Consider the following 23,568-nt stretch of genomic DNA (forward strand, 5'->3'; position numbering starts at 1 on the left):
TGAAATAGCTCAAATTTCGCTTTTTCTTCAACCAAAGTTCATATGGGATTATTTTTTTCCTTTTATTTAGAATCTTATTCAGCAAATAGCAGGTCATTAATATGGCCTCTCCACAGAGTCTCCCACTTAGTCATGAGTAAGAAAACATTGAGTTTACCATTTGTTTTTAAAACTCGATTTTTGTGTTTGGCGATTCCGTTTTGTTGTGGCGAGTATGGTATTGTGGTTTCATGAATGATACCCATTGATTGGAAGTATGTAGGATCCATATATTCACCCCCTATTAGTTCTAAGACTTTTAACCAGATTACTCAATTACAATTCCACCACAATTTTGTATATTTTGAACTTTTCCAATGCTTCATTTTTAGAATTAAGCAAATACACATAGCAAAACCGAGTATAGTCGTTAATGAATGTGACCATATACTTTTTATTTTTCAAGGATGGATTAGATTGGAATTCACACAAATCATTGTGTATAAGTTCCAAAATAGCTGATTTTTAGAAACATTTGGAAAATGGTCGTTTTGTAACTTTTGTAAGCATGCATGTTTTGCATTTTTCCAGATTCGTGTCAAATGGTGGAATTAGACCATCTTTTGAAATTTCATGCATCCTTCTAAAATTGGCAGGACCCAATTTGGCAAACCAAATCATAAAGTCATCTATTTTTGAAAAAGAAGATGATGACACAAAACTGAATTTTGAATAGGTAACAATTATCAATAACATTCATACAAAACATTCTATTATTCAAATATCCAAAACCAATAAACATTCCACCTCGAGATAATATATTCCTATCTGATTCATAAACCTGTATATAATCATCATAATATAAATAACTAACACTAACAAGATTCTTTTGAATATTAGGAACAAACAAAACATCAAAAAGTTTAATAGATTTTCTAGAAGTAAACTCTAAAGAAACAGCACCGACACCACAAATACGTTTAAACAAATCATCTCCGATGTGCAACACAAATCCATCTTCAAGCAATGTTAATGTTTCAAACAACCATTCATCCTTGCATACATGGTTTGTTGCACCAGAGTCGATCCACCAAGCAACATCATCATCCTGTACATAAAATGATTCAGGAATAAAACATAATAAACATAATTCTATTTATAATTATCAAAGTTAGTAAAAAACTAAACTCTTTTAACTTGATCCTTAGACCCATTTTAACTTCCATTGGCTCCACTGTTTCCAGCACCATTGTTGCCAAGATTCACACAATAATCATGCTTGCAATGTATGACTTTGAAGCACCTCCAACAAACCAGTTACTTTTTTTTTGAGTTATTTGGAACATATTCTTGCTTGTGTTTTCCATGTTCTTTATTGTTCGAATTTATTGGTTTGTTTTCAACCACATGAACCGATGGCTTTCCAGATTCAACTTTTCCTTTGTTTTTATCACTTTCTTGAGAATGAATAGATTCTTCAATGTGCAAATGACTACAAAGTAGAACCATAGACAATTCCTCATTTTGATGTTTTAAGTTATGTTTGAAGTCTTTCCATGATGGTGAAAGTTTCTCAATCACGCTTGACACATCAATGGTTTCATCCATAATTATTTTGTGCAGTTTGAATTGACCCAAAATGCGAAGGATATCGTTGTATTATTCCATGACAGATCTTGAATTAATCATTTTATAGTTATTAGTGTCCATAACTAGGAACTTCTTGCTAGAAGCATCCTCGGTCATGTATTTTCATTCAAGAGTGTCCCATAACTCCTTTGCACTTTTAGCATCACTATGGGTATCGAATAAAAAATCAACCATACCATTCAAAATGTGACATCTAGAAATGTAGTCATAGTTGTCCCACTTGCTCCTCTTCCTTGTTTCTTCCAATGTCTCTTTCTCCACCACTTTTGACCTTAAAGTACTCAACACATACACAACCATTAGAGTGGTCTACATGAACAATCATCTTCTTCTACCACGCCTGAAATCATTGACTTTAAACTTGACTAGTGTTGTGAACTTTGTGGCCAATATTAGTTTGATTTTTAGGGGAATAGAAAAAAGGTGATGGTGGAGAACTCGAATCATAATGGATCGTGTAAGATCACTTTCCAAATTAATATTTCCATCCTTTGTATGGGTTACATGAAATCCAGTCTAGGATAATCGAAAAGGACACTTATGTATCTAGGCACATAAAACACAAGCCAAATTGTAAGATGAATTTTGAGTTTATTGTAGAAGAGAGAGAGTTGAGTAAGGTTTACTAAGACTCAAAATAGGAGTCATATATATGCATAACATATTAGGGTTTCTATCTTTGAAATTAATTATGAAAATCATGAATTTAATGACTTAATCAATGGTTTCCAAAACTGACAATATTTGTCAATCTCACCATAATCACACACTAGAATTCGTTTTTTACATAATAAAACTAATTTAAATTTTCGAAGACCTTTTAGGACACTGTCCAAAACCCTGTGGTGGCGCTCGACCTTGCTCGCGTGGACCACCGCCAGGGGTTCTGCCCCTTAGACCCCGCTAGTAGTGCTACCCTTATGACCCTGCAAGGGGCACGACCCCTTGACCCCGTTATTCTGTCGTACCAACTTTTAATTCTATCTAATATATGCATGTACTCCGCATTCATCCAATATATAATATAGAATACAAATAATAAGTCCATTAGCTAATAGTATGTTAGTTTCAATTACCCAAAATGTTTTGTGACACTAAAAACGCCGACACTATGTTGCCTTTTAAATCATTTTCCTTTTTTATAATCTCATAAATATTTGGTTGGTTTAATTAATTTCATTTTATTTTATCGGTTATCCAAATCAGCACATTTTGCAACTTATAACAGGGGACACTTTGGTCAAAAGACATGTATGGTTTTTCATCATAAGTGAAGCATCCCACGTAATCTACGACTATGAAGTAATCTAATATTGTATAATTACTTTTTGGTCACCTTGATTTATGCATAAAGAATATAGTTGCAAATATGACAAAGAAAGACACTTGAATAGAAGAAAAGGCCTAAAATTTGTTGGCAATTATTAAATGAAAAGTTTCGTAATGCATCCTTTTGATAATGAAATATAACAAATTATGCTACCAAACACACTCCTTTTTTAGTGCAGATGAGGCCAAAAAGAGAATGTAAAAGGTAAAGGATAACAAATAGAAGATTAGAAGGTGGCATTTGTGTAGATGACCACCGCATTATAAATGAAATCAGTATATAAAATAATTTGTTTTTGTTCAATTCTAATTGTAAGTAATTTACTTTTTATTTAAAAGTTAATTTACATTTTAATTTGATTTTGGAATATTTATTCAAAATACTGTCAATTTTAGCAGAGAGAACGATGTTTAGATCGTTATTTCTTTTAGTGTATAACCATGTTTGGTAAAATTAGTTGTCATATTTAGCATTGGTAGCGGTAGATGAAAGCTTTTACATAAAATGATTCATCTAAAAAGATTTATTAATTTGAATGAAAAGTAATTAAGTGGAATTGTAAAATTATATAATAGTTTTTTTTATTAAACGCCTTCATGAAATAAATGTTAAATTTAAATCTTTGTTTTAACTAAAAGTAAAAAACTTCAAACGAAGATTTTTTTTCTAAACAATTTCTTAAAAACGCCTCCAAGAAATAATTTGTGGCCGTTATTTTATTTATAGCACGAAAGCATGAACAAAATGATTTCCCATTCATTTTTGTTCATTTAAAAAATTACTTTGTAATATTCGTTTATTAAGATGCTAAACAAACATAAATAAACGAATACATACGAACGTAAATGAATGGATTTAAACGAACAAACAAGAACAAAGATAAACGACCATTACCATCAAAACGAAGAACCATACACAAATACATATATTCGTGTTCGTTTATCTGTTCGGTTAAACTTAAACGAGCGAAAATGAACAAACATCGTTCATGTTCGTTCAGTTCGTTTACAGTCCTAACGTATCTAAGTAAGTATCATGCTCACAAATAAAATAACAGGCATATATTTGAGAAATGCCAGTTAAAATTATGATCCATAACCGCTATTTTATAACCTCAATACTAGCTTAAATTGTGTATATATGATTTTTAACCGATTTTGATATACGGAGGTTGTCGGTGTGGACGACTACAGGTTTTTTTTCCTTTAATTTTTGCTTTAAAGTGTTAAATAATTTTGTTATATATATATATATATATATATATATATATATATATATATATATATATATATATATATATATATATATATGTGTGTGTGTGTGTGTGTGTGTGTGTGTGTGTGTGTGGAAAAGTTAATAGAAAATCATAATTATTGGTTTTCCAAGGAAAATCTTTTTTTGAAGTTCTAAAGCTTATTCTTTATCAAAAAAAATATAAAAATATCTAAATTCATAACTTAACATTGTGAATGTAAAAAAAATATTTTTCGGATTCACCGTATGAATTTAGATTCATATTGTGAATTTGACGGGAAAAAAAATCAAAATTTTTTTTATCGAATTTGATATTATTGGAAAAATGATAAAAAGTTATAAATTTCTGTATTTTTAGTTTTTTTTTTTTGATAAAAAAATAAGTTCTAAAAGTTGAAAAAAAGATTGGTTCATTGGTTAATTATAGTTTTTTATTCAACCTCGCATATATATATATATATATATATATATATATATATATATATATATATATATATATATAGAGAGAGAGAGAGAGAGAGAGAGAGAGAGTGAGTGAGTGAGTGAGAGAGAAAGAGAGAGAGAGAGAGAGAGAGAGAGAAGAGGGTTCAATTGAGAAAAAAAAAAGTTGAGAATGGAGGAATCATTCCCAACCAATCATTTAATTAGCATCTTAACATAAAATATACGATGACAAACTTGTAAATATGATATGATATCCTTCAATTACAGATACATAACTGTGGATAATTTGATAACAATTCAAATTCATTACTACTCGATCGTTCATCATCCAAATTTCTTTTCCAACCTTCAACGATCATCCATATTTCTTCAATTAAATCCTCGATCAATATCATTCAGTGTTAATTAATCATCCATCTTCGTCAAAAACACGTTCATCAATATCATTCAACACTAGACAAAAAAAATTCTTTTTGGTTCTTTCAATCCAACCTTCAATTATACTTGAATACGAGCATATCTTCAACATCTACGATTAATTATACTCCAAGTATCATTAGATCAACATCATCAATAATCAACAACAGTTTCACTTCATATCATTCATTCAACATGGATCATCAAACAAAACTTCGAAATTAAGGTTAGAAAAACATCAAATCATTTTTTGTTTTGAAAAATTTCATATAAACTTGGTTCTGCTTCCTTTATTTTTTTTTAATAATACCAGGTCGGGTTCTTCTCCTACCCGTATCGAATAGAGCACACTGAGCCATTGCCCAAATAGAACTTTTCAATTCATGATCTACTCTTAATTCGCTACCAATCTACTATTTTTTAAGTTTTAAATAGTCAAAGTATCATGTTTTTAGCATTTTTAAAAAAGCTTACTTGTATGCATTCCAACTGTTTGATGAAATGCATAAACTAATATATTTACATATGAATATGTTTTCGCACCTTAATCAATATATGATTATTAAAACACAAAATAAATATACAATTTTATATGTTATTCATATTTGAATAACATATAAAAATTATATATATATTTGTGAATATACCTTGTAATATTCATATGTTAATATCATGTGTAATATTCATATGTGAATAAACTGCGTAAATTTCACATATGAATATATCATCTAATATTTATAAGTGAATATATCATCTAATACTTACAAGTGAAAATACTATGTAATATTCACAAGTGAATGCATCGTTTAATATTTAAATATGAATATACTGTATCATAATCACAATTATATATACTATATATTATTCATATGTGAATGTATTGTATAATATTAATGAATGAATATATCATGCAATATTTAGATGTGACTAGAATATGTAATATTCATAAGTAAAGATACCATATAATATTCAAATGTGAATCTACCATATAATGTTCATATGTGAATATACTATGTAATATTCATTTGTGAATATACCATATAATATCATATGTAAATATACAATATAAACAACATATATCATATAATATTCACATATGATTATACATTCATGTGTAAATATACCATGTGATAATTAGAATGTGATAAATCGCTATTATTATGAACTAAAAGTATATTTTTAACATTTTTTTATATGTATTCATATGTTTTTCAGGTATCGTTATAACTCAATAAAAGAATAACATTTCAATCAATGGTTGGTTCATATCCCGGTGGTTGACGTAATTGAGAAGATATCATTGACGAAGACAATATGTTTTTATATTCACGTGTAAATGTTATACAATTTAATATATTATTCATTTTGATCGTGTTAAATTCAAATACAAATGATATTCATTAACCAATACAATGTTGTTTGTATTAGTATAATGTTGATTTTATATGTAAAATAATATTGTTAAAATATATAAAAAAAAAAAAAAATGGTTCACAAACCAATTCTTATAGTGTATTATTTATTTTTATATATATAAGGTTGTATTCACAAAATAAATAAATCAACATGTATAGTTTATTCACATAAATAAAAATAACAGATTGCAATGATGTTTTTAATAGTCGAATTGAAGTTAGTAGCATCATCAGTAAATATGTTGTAATGATTTCTAAACTTTATTCATATATGAACGAATAGCATGTCATAATGATCTTATCACTAGTAGGAATTAAAATTTAGTGACATCATCAAAACAATTTACCGCAATGAAGTTTAGTCTCGAAATTGGACGAAATTCGCATATTTGATGTAAAATGGTTCGATTTGCAAAACTCATGAGCTTTCCACCTTCAATACAAGCCATATGCACCATTGATCACTTCATGATCCTTCTCCATCCTCAAAATTGCTAGATCTTGGCTATGGAGGTGTTTGGGTGCAAACTGACGAGAATAAAGGACTTAACAACTCTTAATATGTATCGTTTTCGCATTTCGGAAACTGTTTTTTGTACCGCAGAGACCACTTGAACCGATGTTAATGGCCGCTTAAATGCCTTTCACACAGCAACATACACTTTTTTGCGCCGTGTAAACTGCTTGACAGTAGTTACCTTAGTTGATTCCATTCTAACTTTGGGACATTTTTATCCCAACTTCTAACCCTCATATCTTCTTCGTTTTTTACATGTTTTCTATGTTCTTTATATTCATGCAAATGTGAGAACATACTCTATACATCTGCTAAGTCATTTCTCACTAACTTAATATGGGTCTTAATATATTAAGTTGTAAATTTGGGCCAAAAGGTATAAAATTCTCATTTCACACTTTTGACCAAAAATACATCTTTTCATGTATTATTTCTCTACAGTTTACTTATCAAACATACTTTAAATGACTTAAACTCTTATTGGTCATTTCCATGAAGTTACAACTTCATTTTCTCATCTATTTCTCATAAATGACCAAATTATCAGTTTGGTCAATATTTGACTTAAAGTTAACTTACTAAAAATTTCGGGGGTTTTTACAATTACATAGACTTACATTTACATAAATGGCAATGGTATAAAAACAAAGACTAAAAATGATAACACCCAAATCACAAGGTCTAAAGTTGGACCAAAAGAAATGTGTGGCTACTTCAATTTAGATTAAAAAAATGATGTAAACATACACAAAATTTATGTAGAAACATAAATAAAATCAAATTTATACGGACACAGACATAAAAAAATGTAAGTTTATTTATCTTGTTAATTAATGAAGGAAAGTTCAAATAGTAGAACACGTATTATATATATAATTCGACTTATACTTAGGAAGCGTACATAAAAATAAACACCAAAACATAAAAGAAAAAAAAAATAAGTCGAAACGTAGACAAACTCGAATTTGAATACGTCCAAATGTTAAAAATCTTTAATTTATTATGACACATACATAACATAATTAAATAAAAGAATAGTTTTTTTTTAAAGTTGACGGACAAAAATTATTAAATAAAATAAGATTATGTATACTACGGAAGATAAACATAAAAGTTTTATAAAATAGTGGTTGTAAGACTAGACCTGATAATGGGGTAGGTTTGGAGCGAATCGACCTTGATCCAAACCCTTTTAACAAATTTCAAAATCCGATCCAAACCTGCTCTGTAACCCGCAGGGTTTTGAGTAATTAAACCCATACCCTTATCCACCGAATCAGCAAATATCCAAACCCACCCCGTAACCTGTAGGTTTTTTGAATAATCAAACACATTTTACTTAAATCATAAAATCACATTTATTAAATAAAACTAAGTTTTGATTTAGAAAACACATTATGTACTCGAGGACTTTCTATTGGAAGTAAAATCATTATTTTAGTTTCTTCCGATTGGTTTTTGACCGTCGATTGCATTGATAGAGAATAGCAATTGCAAACTTTCTTCCGGTTGATAAATGACCTTATTGATTTATAAATGAAATTGGTGATGACATGATGAAATATAAATGAAATAAAATCAAGACTCTTAGGAGAATACTGGAAGTCTAGAAGTTGAGTCCTCAAGTCCTATGTAAAAATCATTTAGTCTTTGGGCTTTTCTCTTTGAACTTCTGATTGGAATTTAATGTAAACTTTAGGCAATATAAAATATAAATTTATATTTCTAAATCTTATATGGGGCAGGTTATAAATGGTGCGGATCGGTGATGATCTATACCCGACCCTTTTAATAAAAGGGTTAGCGGGTACGGGTCGTTAACGGATAAATGGGTTAAAAACTACGCTCCAAACTCATATAATTTTTAAGGGTATGGATCGGATTAGGATCAAAACCCGCTTCATTGTCAGGCCTATGTAAGACTGACATATTATAAAATTCAAAGTTGAGGGAGGTGAAAGTAATATTTAAAAAAAAAATAAAAAAACATTTGACAAAGTAAAGAAAGTTGAAACATTTACAAAATAAAAAGGTCGGAGGTAATCGAACTATAAAAAATTAAAATATTAAATTTGATGTAAATAAAAAGGTCGGAGATAACAGATTATACAAAATTAAAGAATTAAATTTGAACTTAAGAAATTAAGATACTTAAAGCATCTCTAATGTGATGTTTTTTATAGTGTATTGTATTTACTTGTTTTAAATGAGCACTTAAAACTATTGAGGCAAACAAATTTTTTGATTTTTTATTTTGACCACTCAATATATATTGAGTGGTCAATATAGTATGATTACTTGTATATTTTAATCCCTTCCATTTTAAAGATATTTTAATTTTATAACTAATTTAAAATATTATCAATATTTTTATTGTATTTTTATAACTAAAACATAATAATTTTTTATATTTTAGTTACATAAATAAAGACTCAATATGGTTGTACTATATATTTTCATATTAAGATAGGATTTATGTTTAAAAAAAAGAATCAATTAAATTAGATGTTTATAAAACATTTTAGAGAGATGAAGGTAAATTAGTTAAATTTAAAGAAAAAACTATTAAAATAAATTTAATTATTGGAGAAGTTATTTATTTAAAGATCAATAATATTAGATGGTGATGTAGCAATAATTTTAAGTTATAACATAAATTAACCATGTTCTACACATTTACTATTAGATACAATATATGCTCGCGTACCAAAGTTGGCTTTTTTTATTTATAATGGCCTAAATATAGGTTTATCAAACTGTTAATTTTAAATTTTTGAATTAGAACTTTCATATTAAACTATATATATAACATCTCATGCAACTTGCACCGAAGACAATGGATAACTGTATTAGAATATTATGTTCCCTTTCGGCTTTCGATCCTTTTATTTAAAAAGCTTTAATTGGTTGTTAAATTTGTTTTTGTTTTATTTCTATTCTAATCTTGCAAGTTGCAACCACATTTAGAGCCATTCTTGTATTATTATTTTGTTTTCTTTAGAGACGATCACAAATCTAACAATTTTTTTAATTATTTATTTTTGAATAACCAAAATTTTGCAATTAACTAAAAATAGACAAGGAAACTATAAATATAAAAACGCCTACGGTGTACAAGTTTTGAATGCATAATTTTTGCATTAACAACTTGAATACCATAGGTGACTTACGGAACCTATGATTTTCGTTTTCTATTTTGCAATTTTTTCCAAAAAAAAAATAGACATTGTTGATAGATTTCACACTATACAACAAAAAGCAAAGCAAAAAAATAATAATAATAGATAAAAGGAAGAATATGAGAAAATATGTGGTTGTTGTTTGGAGGCGATATTGAGAGAGTTTCTTCAATTTTGAAAAATAAAAAATGTTCTAAAAAGAAATTTTCAAATTTATATATTTTGAACTAATAAGCCGTCAAACATAGACGAGTTTGAAATAGTAGTCTCATGCCCCCTAATGGTGGTTTTCGTTAATTATCTACAATTTTGATGATTATTTTTGGCTAAAGGCTAATTTTTGATTTTTAAGTGAAAAATAATTAAAGAAAATGACTACATTTGTAATTATCTCTATTTTTTTATTCTATTTCATAATTTTTCTTAAAAATATATAGACAAGACGAATTTTTAGTTTTAGTATGCGCTTCCTCTACAATTAAACATTGAACTAACGATTATTTTATATATGTAATCAAGGGTGGCTAAATCAGCTTGAGAGCTCTAAAGGAACCAAAAATATGGGGCCTTTGGATAATGAAAAACTAAAAAAGAAGTGAAACACATATTGTTGGTGTTGAGGATTTAAATAATTGAAACTCGAGATAGAAGAATAGAAAATAAATGCAACGTTTCAGTTTTCAAGATTGCACTGATGTGATGCATGCATTTCGTCTTCAAAAATCAAGATCGTTCACTGTGCTATGACCTATTGGACAATTAGTAATGGACTAACTTAGATTTGAAATATATTAATATTGGTTTAAGTCTGAAGAATATGGGGTTTGTTAAATTTGAAGGCCCAAAACTCTAACTTTAAAAAATATAAAGTCGATGTGGTTTCTTTAAAATTCTTAATAAAAATGGTTAGTGGGATGTTAAAACCATACTAAAAAGTTAAAAATATTATTCATTAAAATACCATATTTGAAAGCTTTGTATCCGAAAGATAATAACATTTTCATGGTTTAGCATGAAATTATCACCCACTTTGCAGAAAACTCTTTAAATTCGAAAGGTAATTTTTTATGACACAAAAAGACTTTCTTGCAAAAAGCTAGCGAATTTCAACAATGAATTCCCAATAATACTCAAAATTATGCATTTTTAAGATATTCACAAGTTTAATATATTTTTCGTACGATTGAAAAAAAAATCTCAGAATCGCTAAGATAAATATTTAAGAAAAATGTGAACAAATAATATACAACAAAAATGTTATGGTGTATAATTTATTACGCCAAAGTGGATGTTTCAAATCTCATAGAAAGCTTTTTATTTTTTGCAAATAGAAATTAAAATAATAGAACATTATAGCATTTGTCAAGTTTTTTATTATTTGCAAATAAAAATTAAAATAACAAAAAAAAATATATATAGCATTTGTCAGGTTTTGAACCCAAAAATTAAGCCCTAAAAGCCATGTACCTTAACCATTTTTTTACTACAATTTATCTTGTGCACATCTTAAAAAAATTGATGTCAACCGTTGTAAAAAATATATTAAACTCGTGATATATAGAAAAATCCGTGATGTTGAGTGTTTTAACGAATTTGCAACTAGAATTCTATAGCTATTTTTTTTAGAAAAAGTAAAGTCACGAATTTGAAAATAAATGTTATTTTGTGATAGACATTGAAAACAAAAATGTGGTTATATCGGTATACAAAAGCTTCCAAATATAATGTTGCATGCATTCGAATATACTTTTAAAGACTTTCAACCCTTTTAATCAATTTTTCCCATTGGATATACAATATACAATATATAACTAAAGTGACCCATGTTTACATATGCATATCAAAATGGTCACCTATATGTGGATGTCATTCCATTAACTTATAACAAACAACGGTATATATGTTATCATCAAGGAGAAATGCTATGGAACCACAAGTCCTTTTGTGAAATGATTTGATTCCATCATTTTGTAACCATGAGGTTTCCTATACATAAAGAGTAGCCAAAGTTACTGGAAGTAGTCTCTGGTTCAATTTCATTGAAGCCAAACATAGAATGGAATCCGATCAACCAAATTACCTTCTTGTTATTTGCAACCCTCAGCACCTATATAGTCAAAAACACCAAAGCACTTTCATTTATTGGTATATTATAGCATCCTATTGTACCTTTTTTTCTTAACAAGGCATTGTGTTTCAAAAAATCTGCCTAATTGTAGCATTGTACTTTCAAAGTTTCTCTTTACTACAATTTTGACTACTATAAATAATCATTTACCATCATCGCAATCACCATCTTTATAGTAGGTCAATAGTGTAGAAATCATATTCTCCAATGTTCATCTTTTTAATTACATTACTAATTAGGTGTAAAACCCATGTATTACATTGGTTTAATATAAAAAAAATATAAAATTTTAACAATTTGAAAATTTTGAATTTATAAGAAAAATGAGAAAAATTTGAATTATTAAAATTAATGAGACTTTAATGTATTGAATACGTTACATATATAAACTTTTTCTAATAAATATTTTACATATATATTACCTTACACATTAAATGTGGAATTTTAATTTAATAAAATGAAAAATACAATAAAATGACAAATGGAAAATAAAAAATTTAAAAATTCTAAAAAATGGCATGTATCCAAATGAATGAGAAGAAGACATGTGGCAAAGAAACCTTTATTTATTATAGTAGATATTTTTGAGTACTTTTCTACAATATTCTCGAACCCTCTAGAAATGTAATCACCTGAAAATATATGGATTAACCATCAAAAGCTATGGTCACAACTTGAGTGTACCCATTGATGATTGTAGCACATAATGCTTGATTACCTTCAAGAGAATAAGTTAACCTTGATCGGAATGTAATGCCTTTTTTCAACTTTCTTGAATCCTATATTTTAATAGTGGAATCATTAGGAAAAAAAAAAAAAAAAAAAAAAACTGTGGTCCGTTGAAATTGTAGTGTGATTGACAACAGAACGATGTTGTGCCACCAAAACACCATGCGGCCGCCACCCTGGCAATCCTTGTACCATAGTTGGAGCTGAGCTATCAATCTTAGTATTAGTATATGTTAAAATATGAACATAATATAGTTCCCGAAGTTTTTCCTGGAAAATATAACCTTCGAAATTAATTTTATTAATATATTTTGTAAGGAATTCTTGTGAAGAAACAGTGTGTCTAGTTGATACTGGAAGTAATAGAAGAAAAGTAAAATGTAAAGAATTGAAGTTGTAGCCGAAAATTAAGAAAACTGAACGTGTAAGAAGTTATTTTAATTAATGTGGTTATTGAAGGGCAGCGTAACATGTTATTAAAAAGATTGAGGGTGAAAAGTAAAAATTCCATAAAATAACTACAACATTTTGCCATGTCCCATTTAAATGAACTTTAATTTTCTTATGAATACATTACTATTACTTTTCAGGATCTTTATCGTTTACATTTAAACAATTTTTTTTTACACATTTATCATTTAACTTGTTATATGGTTCATATATTATCATTATCACCCACTATAGCAGGTGACAATCATAATATGTGAATACATTAACAAATTAAATTATTAAATATGTACAAAAAAAATTGTCTAAATATGAACAAAACGAAAAATTAATTACTTTGAGAAGTCATATTCCCCCTTTTAATAGTGATTTTATTTTCAAATTTGTTTGTATTATTTTCTTCCAACATTATTTTTAAAATATTATTAATTTCTAAATATTAATTAAATATTGATTAATTCTAAACTTTACTTTTAATGAATAAATATATTTTTGTTTTGTGAAATAATAGTCTCTTATAATTTTTTTCTTTTGTTTTTAAGTATACAAAATATTTTTAAAGTAAATAGTATTTAACAATAAAATTAAATAAATTAAATATTATAAGTATGTAATGTCTTTTAAAAAAATAAAAAGAAAATATTACTTAGCAAATAAAAAAAACAAAAAAAAAATCTATGTAATTTAAATATTTTTAAAATTAATACAACTATTCAATACTTTTTAATTAGAAATTTATAAACTTTTAATTTTTTTAATACAACGTTTTAAACTAGTATTTAACGAAAGTATTTTAAAATGTTATAAAAAATATTAAACTATCATACTAAATCTGTGAAAAACTTTAAAAATGTTGTAATAGAATGTTTAAAAATAATTTTATGAAAGTTATAAAAAAAATTATATGAAAATGTAAAATAAACAATGTTAAGAACTTGTAAGAAAATTTAAAATATTTATAAAATATTTGGTTTAAAATCACTTGTATTAAAATTATATGAATAATATAAAATATATATATATAAAAGCAAAGTTTAAAACATTGCATTAGAAAAACTTATAAGAAAAAAAATATCATAAAATGTTGTAAGAAATTATAAAAAGTTTTAAGAAATTTGTAAAAAAAAAATTGTTCACATTTAGACAACTTTTTTGTAAACATTTAACCATTTAATTTGTTAAATGTGTTCACGTAATTATCACCAGCTAATGAAATTTTGTGAACACATTTAACAAGTTAAATTGTCGAATGTATACAAAAACAATGAAGTTGCCTAAACGTGAACAAAACAAAAAGATAATTACTTTCATAAATCATTTTCTTCATAGCTATTCAAGGGTGAATAATAATGTCAAAATATGCTTGATATTTTCCGTGTCAAGATTGAGGGGATGTTAAGAAAATATAGTTTCCAATCTTTTCCTAGAAAATATAACTTTAGAAATTAATTGAACTGGTATATTTTGTAAAGAATTCTTGTGAAAAACAAGGCAACAACAATATGTAACAAAGCATGATTCAGCAAGAGAAAAGAAAGAACGGTAGGTGTTGGCATTGCACCTTCGCCGTACAACAATGTCAACGACAGGAATCAACAGAACAACAACGAACCTGCTTAGGCCATCTGGTATACCAAGGACGAACTCATTCATGGCCTACGTGACCACTAACCACTATGGTGCACACAATCCCATTATTTAGTGGTAGCTAATGGTAGTGGTGGATTGTAGTACAAACAATGGAAACCAACGTGCAATACATTTCTTTCTCTATCTCCCTCTAACTTTCTCTATCTCTCTACAATAATATATATATATATATATATATATATATATAAAAATCAAAAAATAAGAGGGTTATAGTGGTGGGTATACCAACCTTTTAGTGATTGTGTGTGATTATGATGTGACACCGACCACTAAAGTGGTTATTAGGACTTATTAGGGATGGTCCTAATACTATTGACGCTGCTCTATGACCAAGGTAGAACGTAATCTTGGGGCTATAACAGATGGTCTTAATACCATTGAGGTTGCTTTATGACCAAGGTGGAACCTAATCTTGAGGCTATGCATCTACAATTCTTCTTTTCTCATGCTGAATCGATTGTTGTTTCCTTGTTTTCTAACACGAGCCTAACGCTTACTGATTAACCTTCTCTGATTGTCGAAATCCAGACGTATGTAATTAATGTATTGATTTGACCTGTTTTGTTTGGAACTAAAGGTATTATAGTTCGAATGTTGTTTATTTGTTGGATATTAGGTTTCTTACAACCCTTGTTGTGGCTCTGGTTTCCACTGTGGGACTATTTCGTGGACCTCTTGGGTCTTTGGTGTCTTACTTTTGCAAGATTTCTTATCTGTTGGGTTCGATTTTGGACGCTTCCGCATAAACTGATGACCTAGGCGACCCTCTTTAAGCTTCTTTTGCCTCCATGTGCTAGCAAGGTTATTCTGAATGTGCATTTAGCTCTTTTTTTTTTCCTTTTTCTTGATCAGTTTCCTTGGGCATTTCTTGAAATCCTGGAAAATGGATTGTTATTCTAGTTGGTTACTGCATGGATCTGAATTCAAGTTTATTTTGTAGAAAATTTGTTGTGCTGTTTTGTTATCTATCTGATTTTTAAATGCCTTAACTAAATTGTAGTCGAAAATGAAGAAAACTAAAGGTGTAAGAAGTTATTGTCAGTTGTGGTTATTAAGGGTAGCGCATCATGTTATTAAAAAGATTGAGGGTGAAAAGTATAAATTCCAGAAAATATATATTTACTTCTCAAGCCATGTTTTGAAAACCGGACCGGACCGGCCGGTTCGACCGGTTCAACTGGGAACCAGTCCCGAATCTTATTCATAAATGTCAAAAAACTGGTATTTGTTTGAACCGGTAAAAACCGGTCCGGTTGAACCGGTCAAAACCGGAAATTTTAAAAAATATTTATTTTTTTCATTTTTTGTATTTTTATATAATTAAATATAATTATGACTTCATCCGGTTTTCCGGTTATAGAGACCGGTCCGACCGGTTGGATCACTTGAACCATCGAACCAGTAAGACGACTTGTTTGGTCTCCGGTCCGGTTTTCAAAACCTTGTTCTCAAGTTAGAAAACTTCCCCAGTCGTCATTTCACTCATTCGTCTCTTTCAGTTAAGATTAAACCCTTTCATCACTCTCAGAAGTTGAGTTAAGATTCTCTCAAGCTATCGTTCATTGTTGTGAGATCTTTCTTCACCTTGATAGGCTTTGTATTCATCAGATAGTAATGATGTTATATGTTGTTGTAAACTTGTAATAGTTCGATTAGGTTTTGAATGTGAGAGTTACGGTGATATTTAAGGCTAGATTTATTTTATAGGTTAGTGTGCAATTTCTTTTGTAAAATTTACCAAAAGATTCTGATTAATCTAAGAATCTTTTCTTTTAATCTGCTTGAGTTTGTGATTTCTTACAATATCAGTATCAGCCATTTCCATGTCATAAAACTTCTTGTTGATGTATAAGTGGGAGTGTGGGACGAGAAACACATGAATCAAAAGCACTTAAATGTCACTACTTGTCGTTATAAAAGTCACAACCATCCTCCTTACCCATTGGCTAGGATAACATAACAACATTTGATCATTTCAACAAGTATTCTCTTATGCAAAAAACCACTTCTAAAAAGTGTCAATAAACAATCTAATGCATTATGCATTTGATGATAACGCCCTCAGTTGAGTAGGATCAGATTGCCCCTTCCTATATGCAAGTAGTTGAGATAGTTCAAAGAGGGGTTGCCCCTCAAGGAAAAGGTGTACATTAACACACCTAAAAGAATACACAAATAAACTAATATTAAATTAAAACTGTTGTCTTTTTATCATGTAATGAGATAAGAGTATATTAGTTATTTAGTTATTTAGTTATAGTTATAACTTAGAATTAATTTAATAAGCAAAAAGCCTTACCCAACAAAAAATATGTCCATCAACTGCCTTAAAGAGTAAGAGATGCATCTTGTGCAACTTGAATCTCACCTCAAGTTCTATAGCATATGTAATTTTAAAATATTCTATCCTCATATTGGCTTGTTAACTAAGCAAATCTAAGTGTTTTTCAACTGCAAAGTTGATATGTATTTGTAGCAAAGTCAATCGCATTTATTTCCAGCGTGTTCTAGTTCAAATAATTGGAAAAAAAAAAAAAAAAAAAAAAAAAAAAAAAAAAAAAAAACCCTTAATGGTTGATGGTTTGCTTTTTGCTACGAATTAATAAGTGTATCATTAATTTAGGTATAAGAATCATGTCAGATTGTGGCTATTGAAAAAATTGTGATATATATATATATATATATATATATATATATATATATATATATATATATATATATATATATATATATATATATATATATATATATATATATATATATATTTATTGATTGTGGTACATATTATTCATGAACTATATTTGCATTTAACATTTGATGCAAATAAAAAATTGAACAGGAACATGGGTTCCATTCCATTACTCAAAACGAACAACTATTATTCCAATAAATTGAAATGAAACATTTTGTTTGCTTCTCGGATATTAGTGATATTAGATCATACAAAAGAAGTGCCTAATCCACTTCATGTTTTCTAATTGCAGAGTTAGATTACATGTATCCATTTTCTGATAGATAGAGATGATGTATTGTTGGTGGTTGGCATGTGATTAAACTTAAAGAAAGAATCGAGAACGGGGATTGGGAAATGGTTTGAAGGGAATGCATATGTATAATGTATATATCATGAATTGTGTTGAATGTGATATGGTTTTAAGTGAACCTGTATGTATGTATTATTAGAGTCTACTTTATCAATTAATATCATTCCATGGATTATATGTACTTTGAGGATTTAATGTATGGGTTATTGTCACTCTAGCCCAACAAAGTTACGTATAATGGTTTAAATGGTCCTTCATGACTATTTTTTGCGTTTTAAGGGGTTAAACTTGTTGATGACCGATTGAGAAAGTCACCTTACCTATTTTAGCAGGTAAACATGCCTCGTCATCTGCCTCGTCACTTGCCATGTATACGTATGAGGTAACTCACTGAGTCAATACCGAGTTGACTCGATGACCCATAAGCTGGCACATGCAGATTAGTAATTATCGCCTTTAATGTCCACCAACACCCCAACAACCTTTCACTGTCGATTCAATTGAGTCCCAGGCACAAGTCTCGAATTATAAGGGGACATACGCATGTGGGGCTTGAAGTAAAACAAATCTGAAACTTGTTTACCATTTTCAGGCAAACAATCTTGTGGAAGAACCCTTAAAAAGCAACAATGTCGGCTCCACCACCTTCACCCAACTCTATAAATTCTGGTGAAGACATCAACTACAATGTGCTCCACTCAATCTTCTGTGATTGTGGTCCGAAGATTGCAGAAAACCAAACTGAAATGAAAAGGTTGAAGGTGCAGCTAGGACAAGATTATATCGTTTGCAGGATCAACCACATCAGTCTCCAGCACAAGCTAGATGATCATGATCAGAAGTTTAAAGTCGTTGGTGTTGCTCTGGGTGGCATGATGTTGGGGATGCTCTTGTTGCTGGTTGTTGTGCTCCATTTCCTTGTTAAGCTTTAGTGATGGGTTGATCTGCAGCTAAGGTGCTTAATGGTTAAGAAGGTTATTAGTATGTAGTGTTCGTGTGTCTTAATTTCTTATCTTTTATTTCTGTTTATTGTGGTGAAATATCCCTATGTAAAAGTCATGTCTTAATGACAGGCATGTTGTAAGTGAAATCGAATGATTAATGAAAGATCTATCAAAATGATAGTCATTTTGTAAAGATGTCTGATGTTCTTTGCCGATTGTTTTTGATCTAAATTAGTTCTTAAGTTTGATAATCGGATTCGTTGAAAGTGCAATAGTGGGGGTAATATAGTCTTTTACATGGTGGGGGTAATATAGTCTTTTTTATGCACTGCTCCTTCATATATACCTTCTTGCATTCATTCTAGCACATTGTTTTCTTCTTCAAATACTCTTCACTGTGAAGGTACATAATGAAGAACATTGAATGTGGATGTGGAGCTGAGGCTATAATAAGAACATCTCATACCACCAATAACCTAGGAAGGCCCTTTTATGCATGCCCGAAAAAGGTAATTTACCAGTTATTCACATTTTGATGTTAACCCTACTTTTTTAAGATGTGTAAATTGAAGCAAATACTTGGAATCAGGATGCTCGTTCAGGTTTTATAGCTTGGGTTGATGAAATGGAGTGCAACAATGAAGGTTTGATCATAAATGGGTTGTATAAGTCCAACAAAAAGCTTCAGGCTGAGGTCTTTGAATTGAAGGTTTACCTAGTATGTAGTTGGGTATTTTTTTTTTCTGTTTAATCATGTACAAGTTGTAATGAAGGTCAGTTAGAACAATTGTCTTGTCATGCATCTTGTAATGCACTTTGATGTCTTTTGAAACTTGTAATGTACTTTATTTCCTTTAAGTTGTTAGGTAATCTGTAATGTACTTTATTTAATTGAAGTGGTTATATTTGGGGTTTGATGTGTTTTGTATGTACGAAATATGAACAATCAAATTAAACAAAGTTAACACTTAAATCCAACCAAACACAACAAATTTAAAACATAACAACTTGTCCAATTCCAAACTTAATAAGCTACTACATCCCAATACCAAACATAACACTTAAATCCAACCAAACACAACCACATTTTTGTCCATTAAGCACACAAATAGCACATGAAAATAATGGGAATTGACTGCATGCTAGGTGAAAAGTAATAGGAATCCGAAAGTCTTAAAGAAGCAAAGCATGATAATATTACAAACCATTGTCAATGTAAACATACTAACTTTACACAAACAAGTAAATGTCAAACCAAACAAAAAAGTACAACATAAAACCATTGTCAAACATACCCATAGGAAACCATCAAATTATACCTACTCATTAAGGTCTACCGGGTTTGCACTAGTTTCACCTTTCCCATCCTTGGTCTTAACCTTCTTTGCAAGTTTCTTTTTTATGATCCTCTCAGATTTTTCCTTTTACCACCAATTTTTGGTCCACTCCTTCCTTCATAACCTGTAGTTGGTCCACTCCTTCCTTCACCATCTCTAGTTGGTCCACTACTTCCTTCACCATCTTTACCCTTGTCAACTGTTTTCCTTTTCTTGACCTTTAGTTTCATGCTCCTTTGCACCCTTGACCTATCTACATGTGGCCTTTCAACTTTGGGACAAGTAACCTTGTTATGCCCTGATTGTCTACACACACTACACAAGATTATTTTACCTGCCTTAGACACAGTGTGCCTTGGAAGCTTTTCTGATGCATCTCTTCTTCTATTAACCTTTGGTCTACCTGGCATTGTTCTTTTCAATGGTGGTAAGGGTGGTATGAAATCACTAACTGGCCACATGTTGCTACCATTCATCCCATGTATATGGTATTTGTAAGTGTTCTTGTAGAAGGCAGCATACAAAATTGGATCAACATAAGTGGCTACATCTTTATTCAAATATGATATAGTAGCTACTGAGTGCACACAACCATACCCATTAAGTTGCCATACTCTACAAGTACAAGTCTTCTTGTCAAGGTCAACAGCATATGATTCTGCCAGGTTTCTGGTTTCAAATTGGTTAAGACCACTTGGTAAAACCTGCCAATACCTATTAAACCCACCTTATTAGTTAGTATGTCACTTATATTAAAAGTGTAAAGACTAGAAAGTACCTTTGAGCTCTTTTCAATTTATTTAGTAGGAGTGTTATTGATGGGCAGGGTTTGTAATCAGGCCATGAACAACCTTTCATCTTCAAATTGTACAGCCTCTCCATAACATATAGTCTGATCTCCTCTAACATGGTGATGATTGGCTTTTTCCTTGCATCCCTAATGACACTATTAAAGCTCTCAGACAATCCATTTTCCACTGCATCACACATCTTTCCTTCTTGAAAGAATGCTCTACTCCAAGATTTTGGGTTTGTTTCCATAAGGTAATCATAGGCTGTAGGGTTAAGTACTTGAATTTCCTTCATGGCAGCATTGAATAAAGGCTCAGTGGATGCTTTGCTTGCCTTCCAAAACATGTTCTCATAGTGTACACCACTAAATCTTTTCCTAAAGTTGGCTACAATATGCCTTGCACATTGCCTATGTTCAGCAATAGGAAGCACTTCCTTAACAGCCTCTAACAACCCCTACATAATAGTAGTCATATTTTAAACATCATGTAACTTAATTGTGAAATATATAAAAGTTGTAAGTATATGACATACCTTGTTTTGATCTGACATCAATGATAAACCAAAACCATCCTCTAGATGAAGGTCATCTTTTAGATTTTCCAAGAACCATTTCCAATTTTCTTTGTTTTCTACACATACAACTGCCCATGCAATTAGGAATATGTGATTATTAGCATCCCTTCCTACAACAACAATTAGCTCTCCTGAACATAAACCCTTTAAGAAACACCCATCCAAATTTATAATTCTTCTGCAGCTCCCTCTCCACCCTTGCTTGAGGTCATCAAAACAAATGTAAAACTTGCTAAAATAAGTCTTATCATCTGGCATAGCATTGACATCTATTTTGACTGTTGATCCAGGATTTGATCTTCTTATCTCCTCACCATATGACCATAGCTTTGCATAGTGATCCACTAATGTTCCCTCAATCAACTCAATTGCATACTTCTTAGCTCTTATACACTATCCCATACTTACATCTATCCCAAATTTCTCTTTAACCTCATCCCTAAGGAGCCTAACACTAACTTTTTGTTTCTGTAAGAATTGGGTGGTGTAATGGGTACCTGTCCAAGCATAGTTGACAATTGAACCTAATTTGAAGTTTCTTGCACAGTTATGCTCATTTATGAGACTCTTAATTTGGAAAGATTTTTCCTCACTCATCCAAGATGCCCACAGTCTAAACTTGCAAGCACCGGAACAACATTTCGCTAAAAGTCTCCTGCTATCATTTTTCTTGTAGGATAACTGATAACCATTTGCAACAGCATAGTTACACAACATGTGTTTCAGTTGTTTAGGATTCACAAATCTCATACCTAATACAGGCTTCTGTTTTTTCCAATGAACATTGTCATTATAAATAGCTTTCTCATTAGATATTACTTCATCATCGACTACATGCTCATATAGCTCTTCATGAGGAGGACTGTTAGGGGTAACTTGGTCATTTGGGCACAGTTTACTCAAAAACTCATCATCTTTTGTCCTATTCAAAGGAATACATTCATCACGTTCATTGTCAACTTCCAAGTCAATGCCATCATCTTCCTTACCTTGCCAGTCCTCCGTACTACCTTGCAGATCCTCCATATCACCTTGATCATTCTCAACTTCAATGAATGTCATCACCTTCCCCATCTTGCAACTCTTCCCTAGTGCTTTGCAAATCCTCCGTAACACCTTGCCTATGACCCAACAGATCCTCAATTTCAATTCCATCATCCATATGTTTACCACCTTGCACTTCTTCACCAACTTTAATTCTATCAGACAATTCATCTAATGAACTGCATATTTTGCCTTCCTCCTCAAGGATCCATTGATGTACATTAACACCAAGATGGTCCATGTATACATTAATAACACTACCAGAAGCATATCCTACTTCGATGAAGTCCATATAGTCCATATTAGTAGCTATTAACCTCAATCCATCAGGGAACACCACATCGGGCATGAAAAAGTAAACATTGATGCATACCTCATTAGCGAATCTTTGAATGAACCCCACAAACTCGTTCTTGTCCATTCCAGCAAAATCGAAATCATCGAACATTTGTTCTGCACCATCTGAGTAACAAATAGCAGGGTACCTCGAAAAAATTCCGACAAAATGGAGATCTATCTTCATGTAGACAGCCATAGGATTGATTATGTTGGCCGATTTCAGGGAGAAAGAGTTTAAGAAACGGATTTGTCTCAATCACGGTTTGAAAAAAGTATACAAATGCAAATGGTAGCAGAATAAATGAAAGGGACAGTTGAGAGGGTTTAAACGGATATAAGTTTCATTTAGTGCA

The 23,568-nt window shown here is 30.1% G+C and overlaps 1 protein-coding gene across 1 annotated transcript; it reads right to left on the minus strand.

Annotated features, from left to right (window-relative positions):
• Positions 1-20,404: 20,404 nt before the first annotated feature.
• On the minus strand, positions 20,405-22,858 carry LOC145046211 (uncharacterized). The gene is made up of 4 exons (XM_078994508.1): positions 22,292-22,858; positions 21,791-22,225; positions 21,243-21,712; positions 20,405-21,178 (listed from the first exon to the last, which is right to left on the minus strand). The coding sequence occupies exons 1-4, from the start codon at positions 22,856-22,858 to the stop codon at positions 20,527-20,529; spliced, it is 2,124 nt and encodes a 707-aa protein (XP_078850634.1). The 3' UTR covers positions 20,405-20,526.
• Positions 22,859-23,568: the final 710 nt, after the last annotated feature.

The sequence above is a fragment of the Lactuca saligna genome, chromosome 5 (assembly GCF_052625555.1).
Source record: "Lactuca saligna cultivar CGN05327 chromosome 5, ASM5262555v1, whole genome shotgun sequence".
NCBI lineage: Eukaryota > Viridiplantae > Streptophyta > Magnoliopsida > Asterales > Asteraceae > Lactuca > Lactuca saligna.

Bases quoted from the DNA above. Each gene is read 5' to 3' on its own strand.
- LOC145046211 (XM_078994508.1), bottom strand. From the start codon at position 22,858: ATGGAGGATCTGCAAGGTAGTACGGAGGACTGGCAAGGTAAGGAAGAT. The intron at 22,226-22,291 runs GTTAGTGTTAGG...AGTATGGGATAG, and splicing joins AATTCTTACAGAAACAAAAA to TGTATAAGAGCTAAGAAGTA. The intron at 21,713-21,790 runs GTATGTCATATA...ACTATTATGTAG, and splicing joins TGATGTCAGATCAAAACAAG to GGGTTGTTAGAGGCTGTTAA.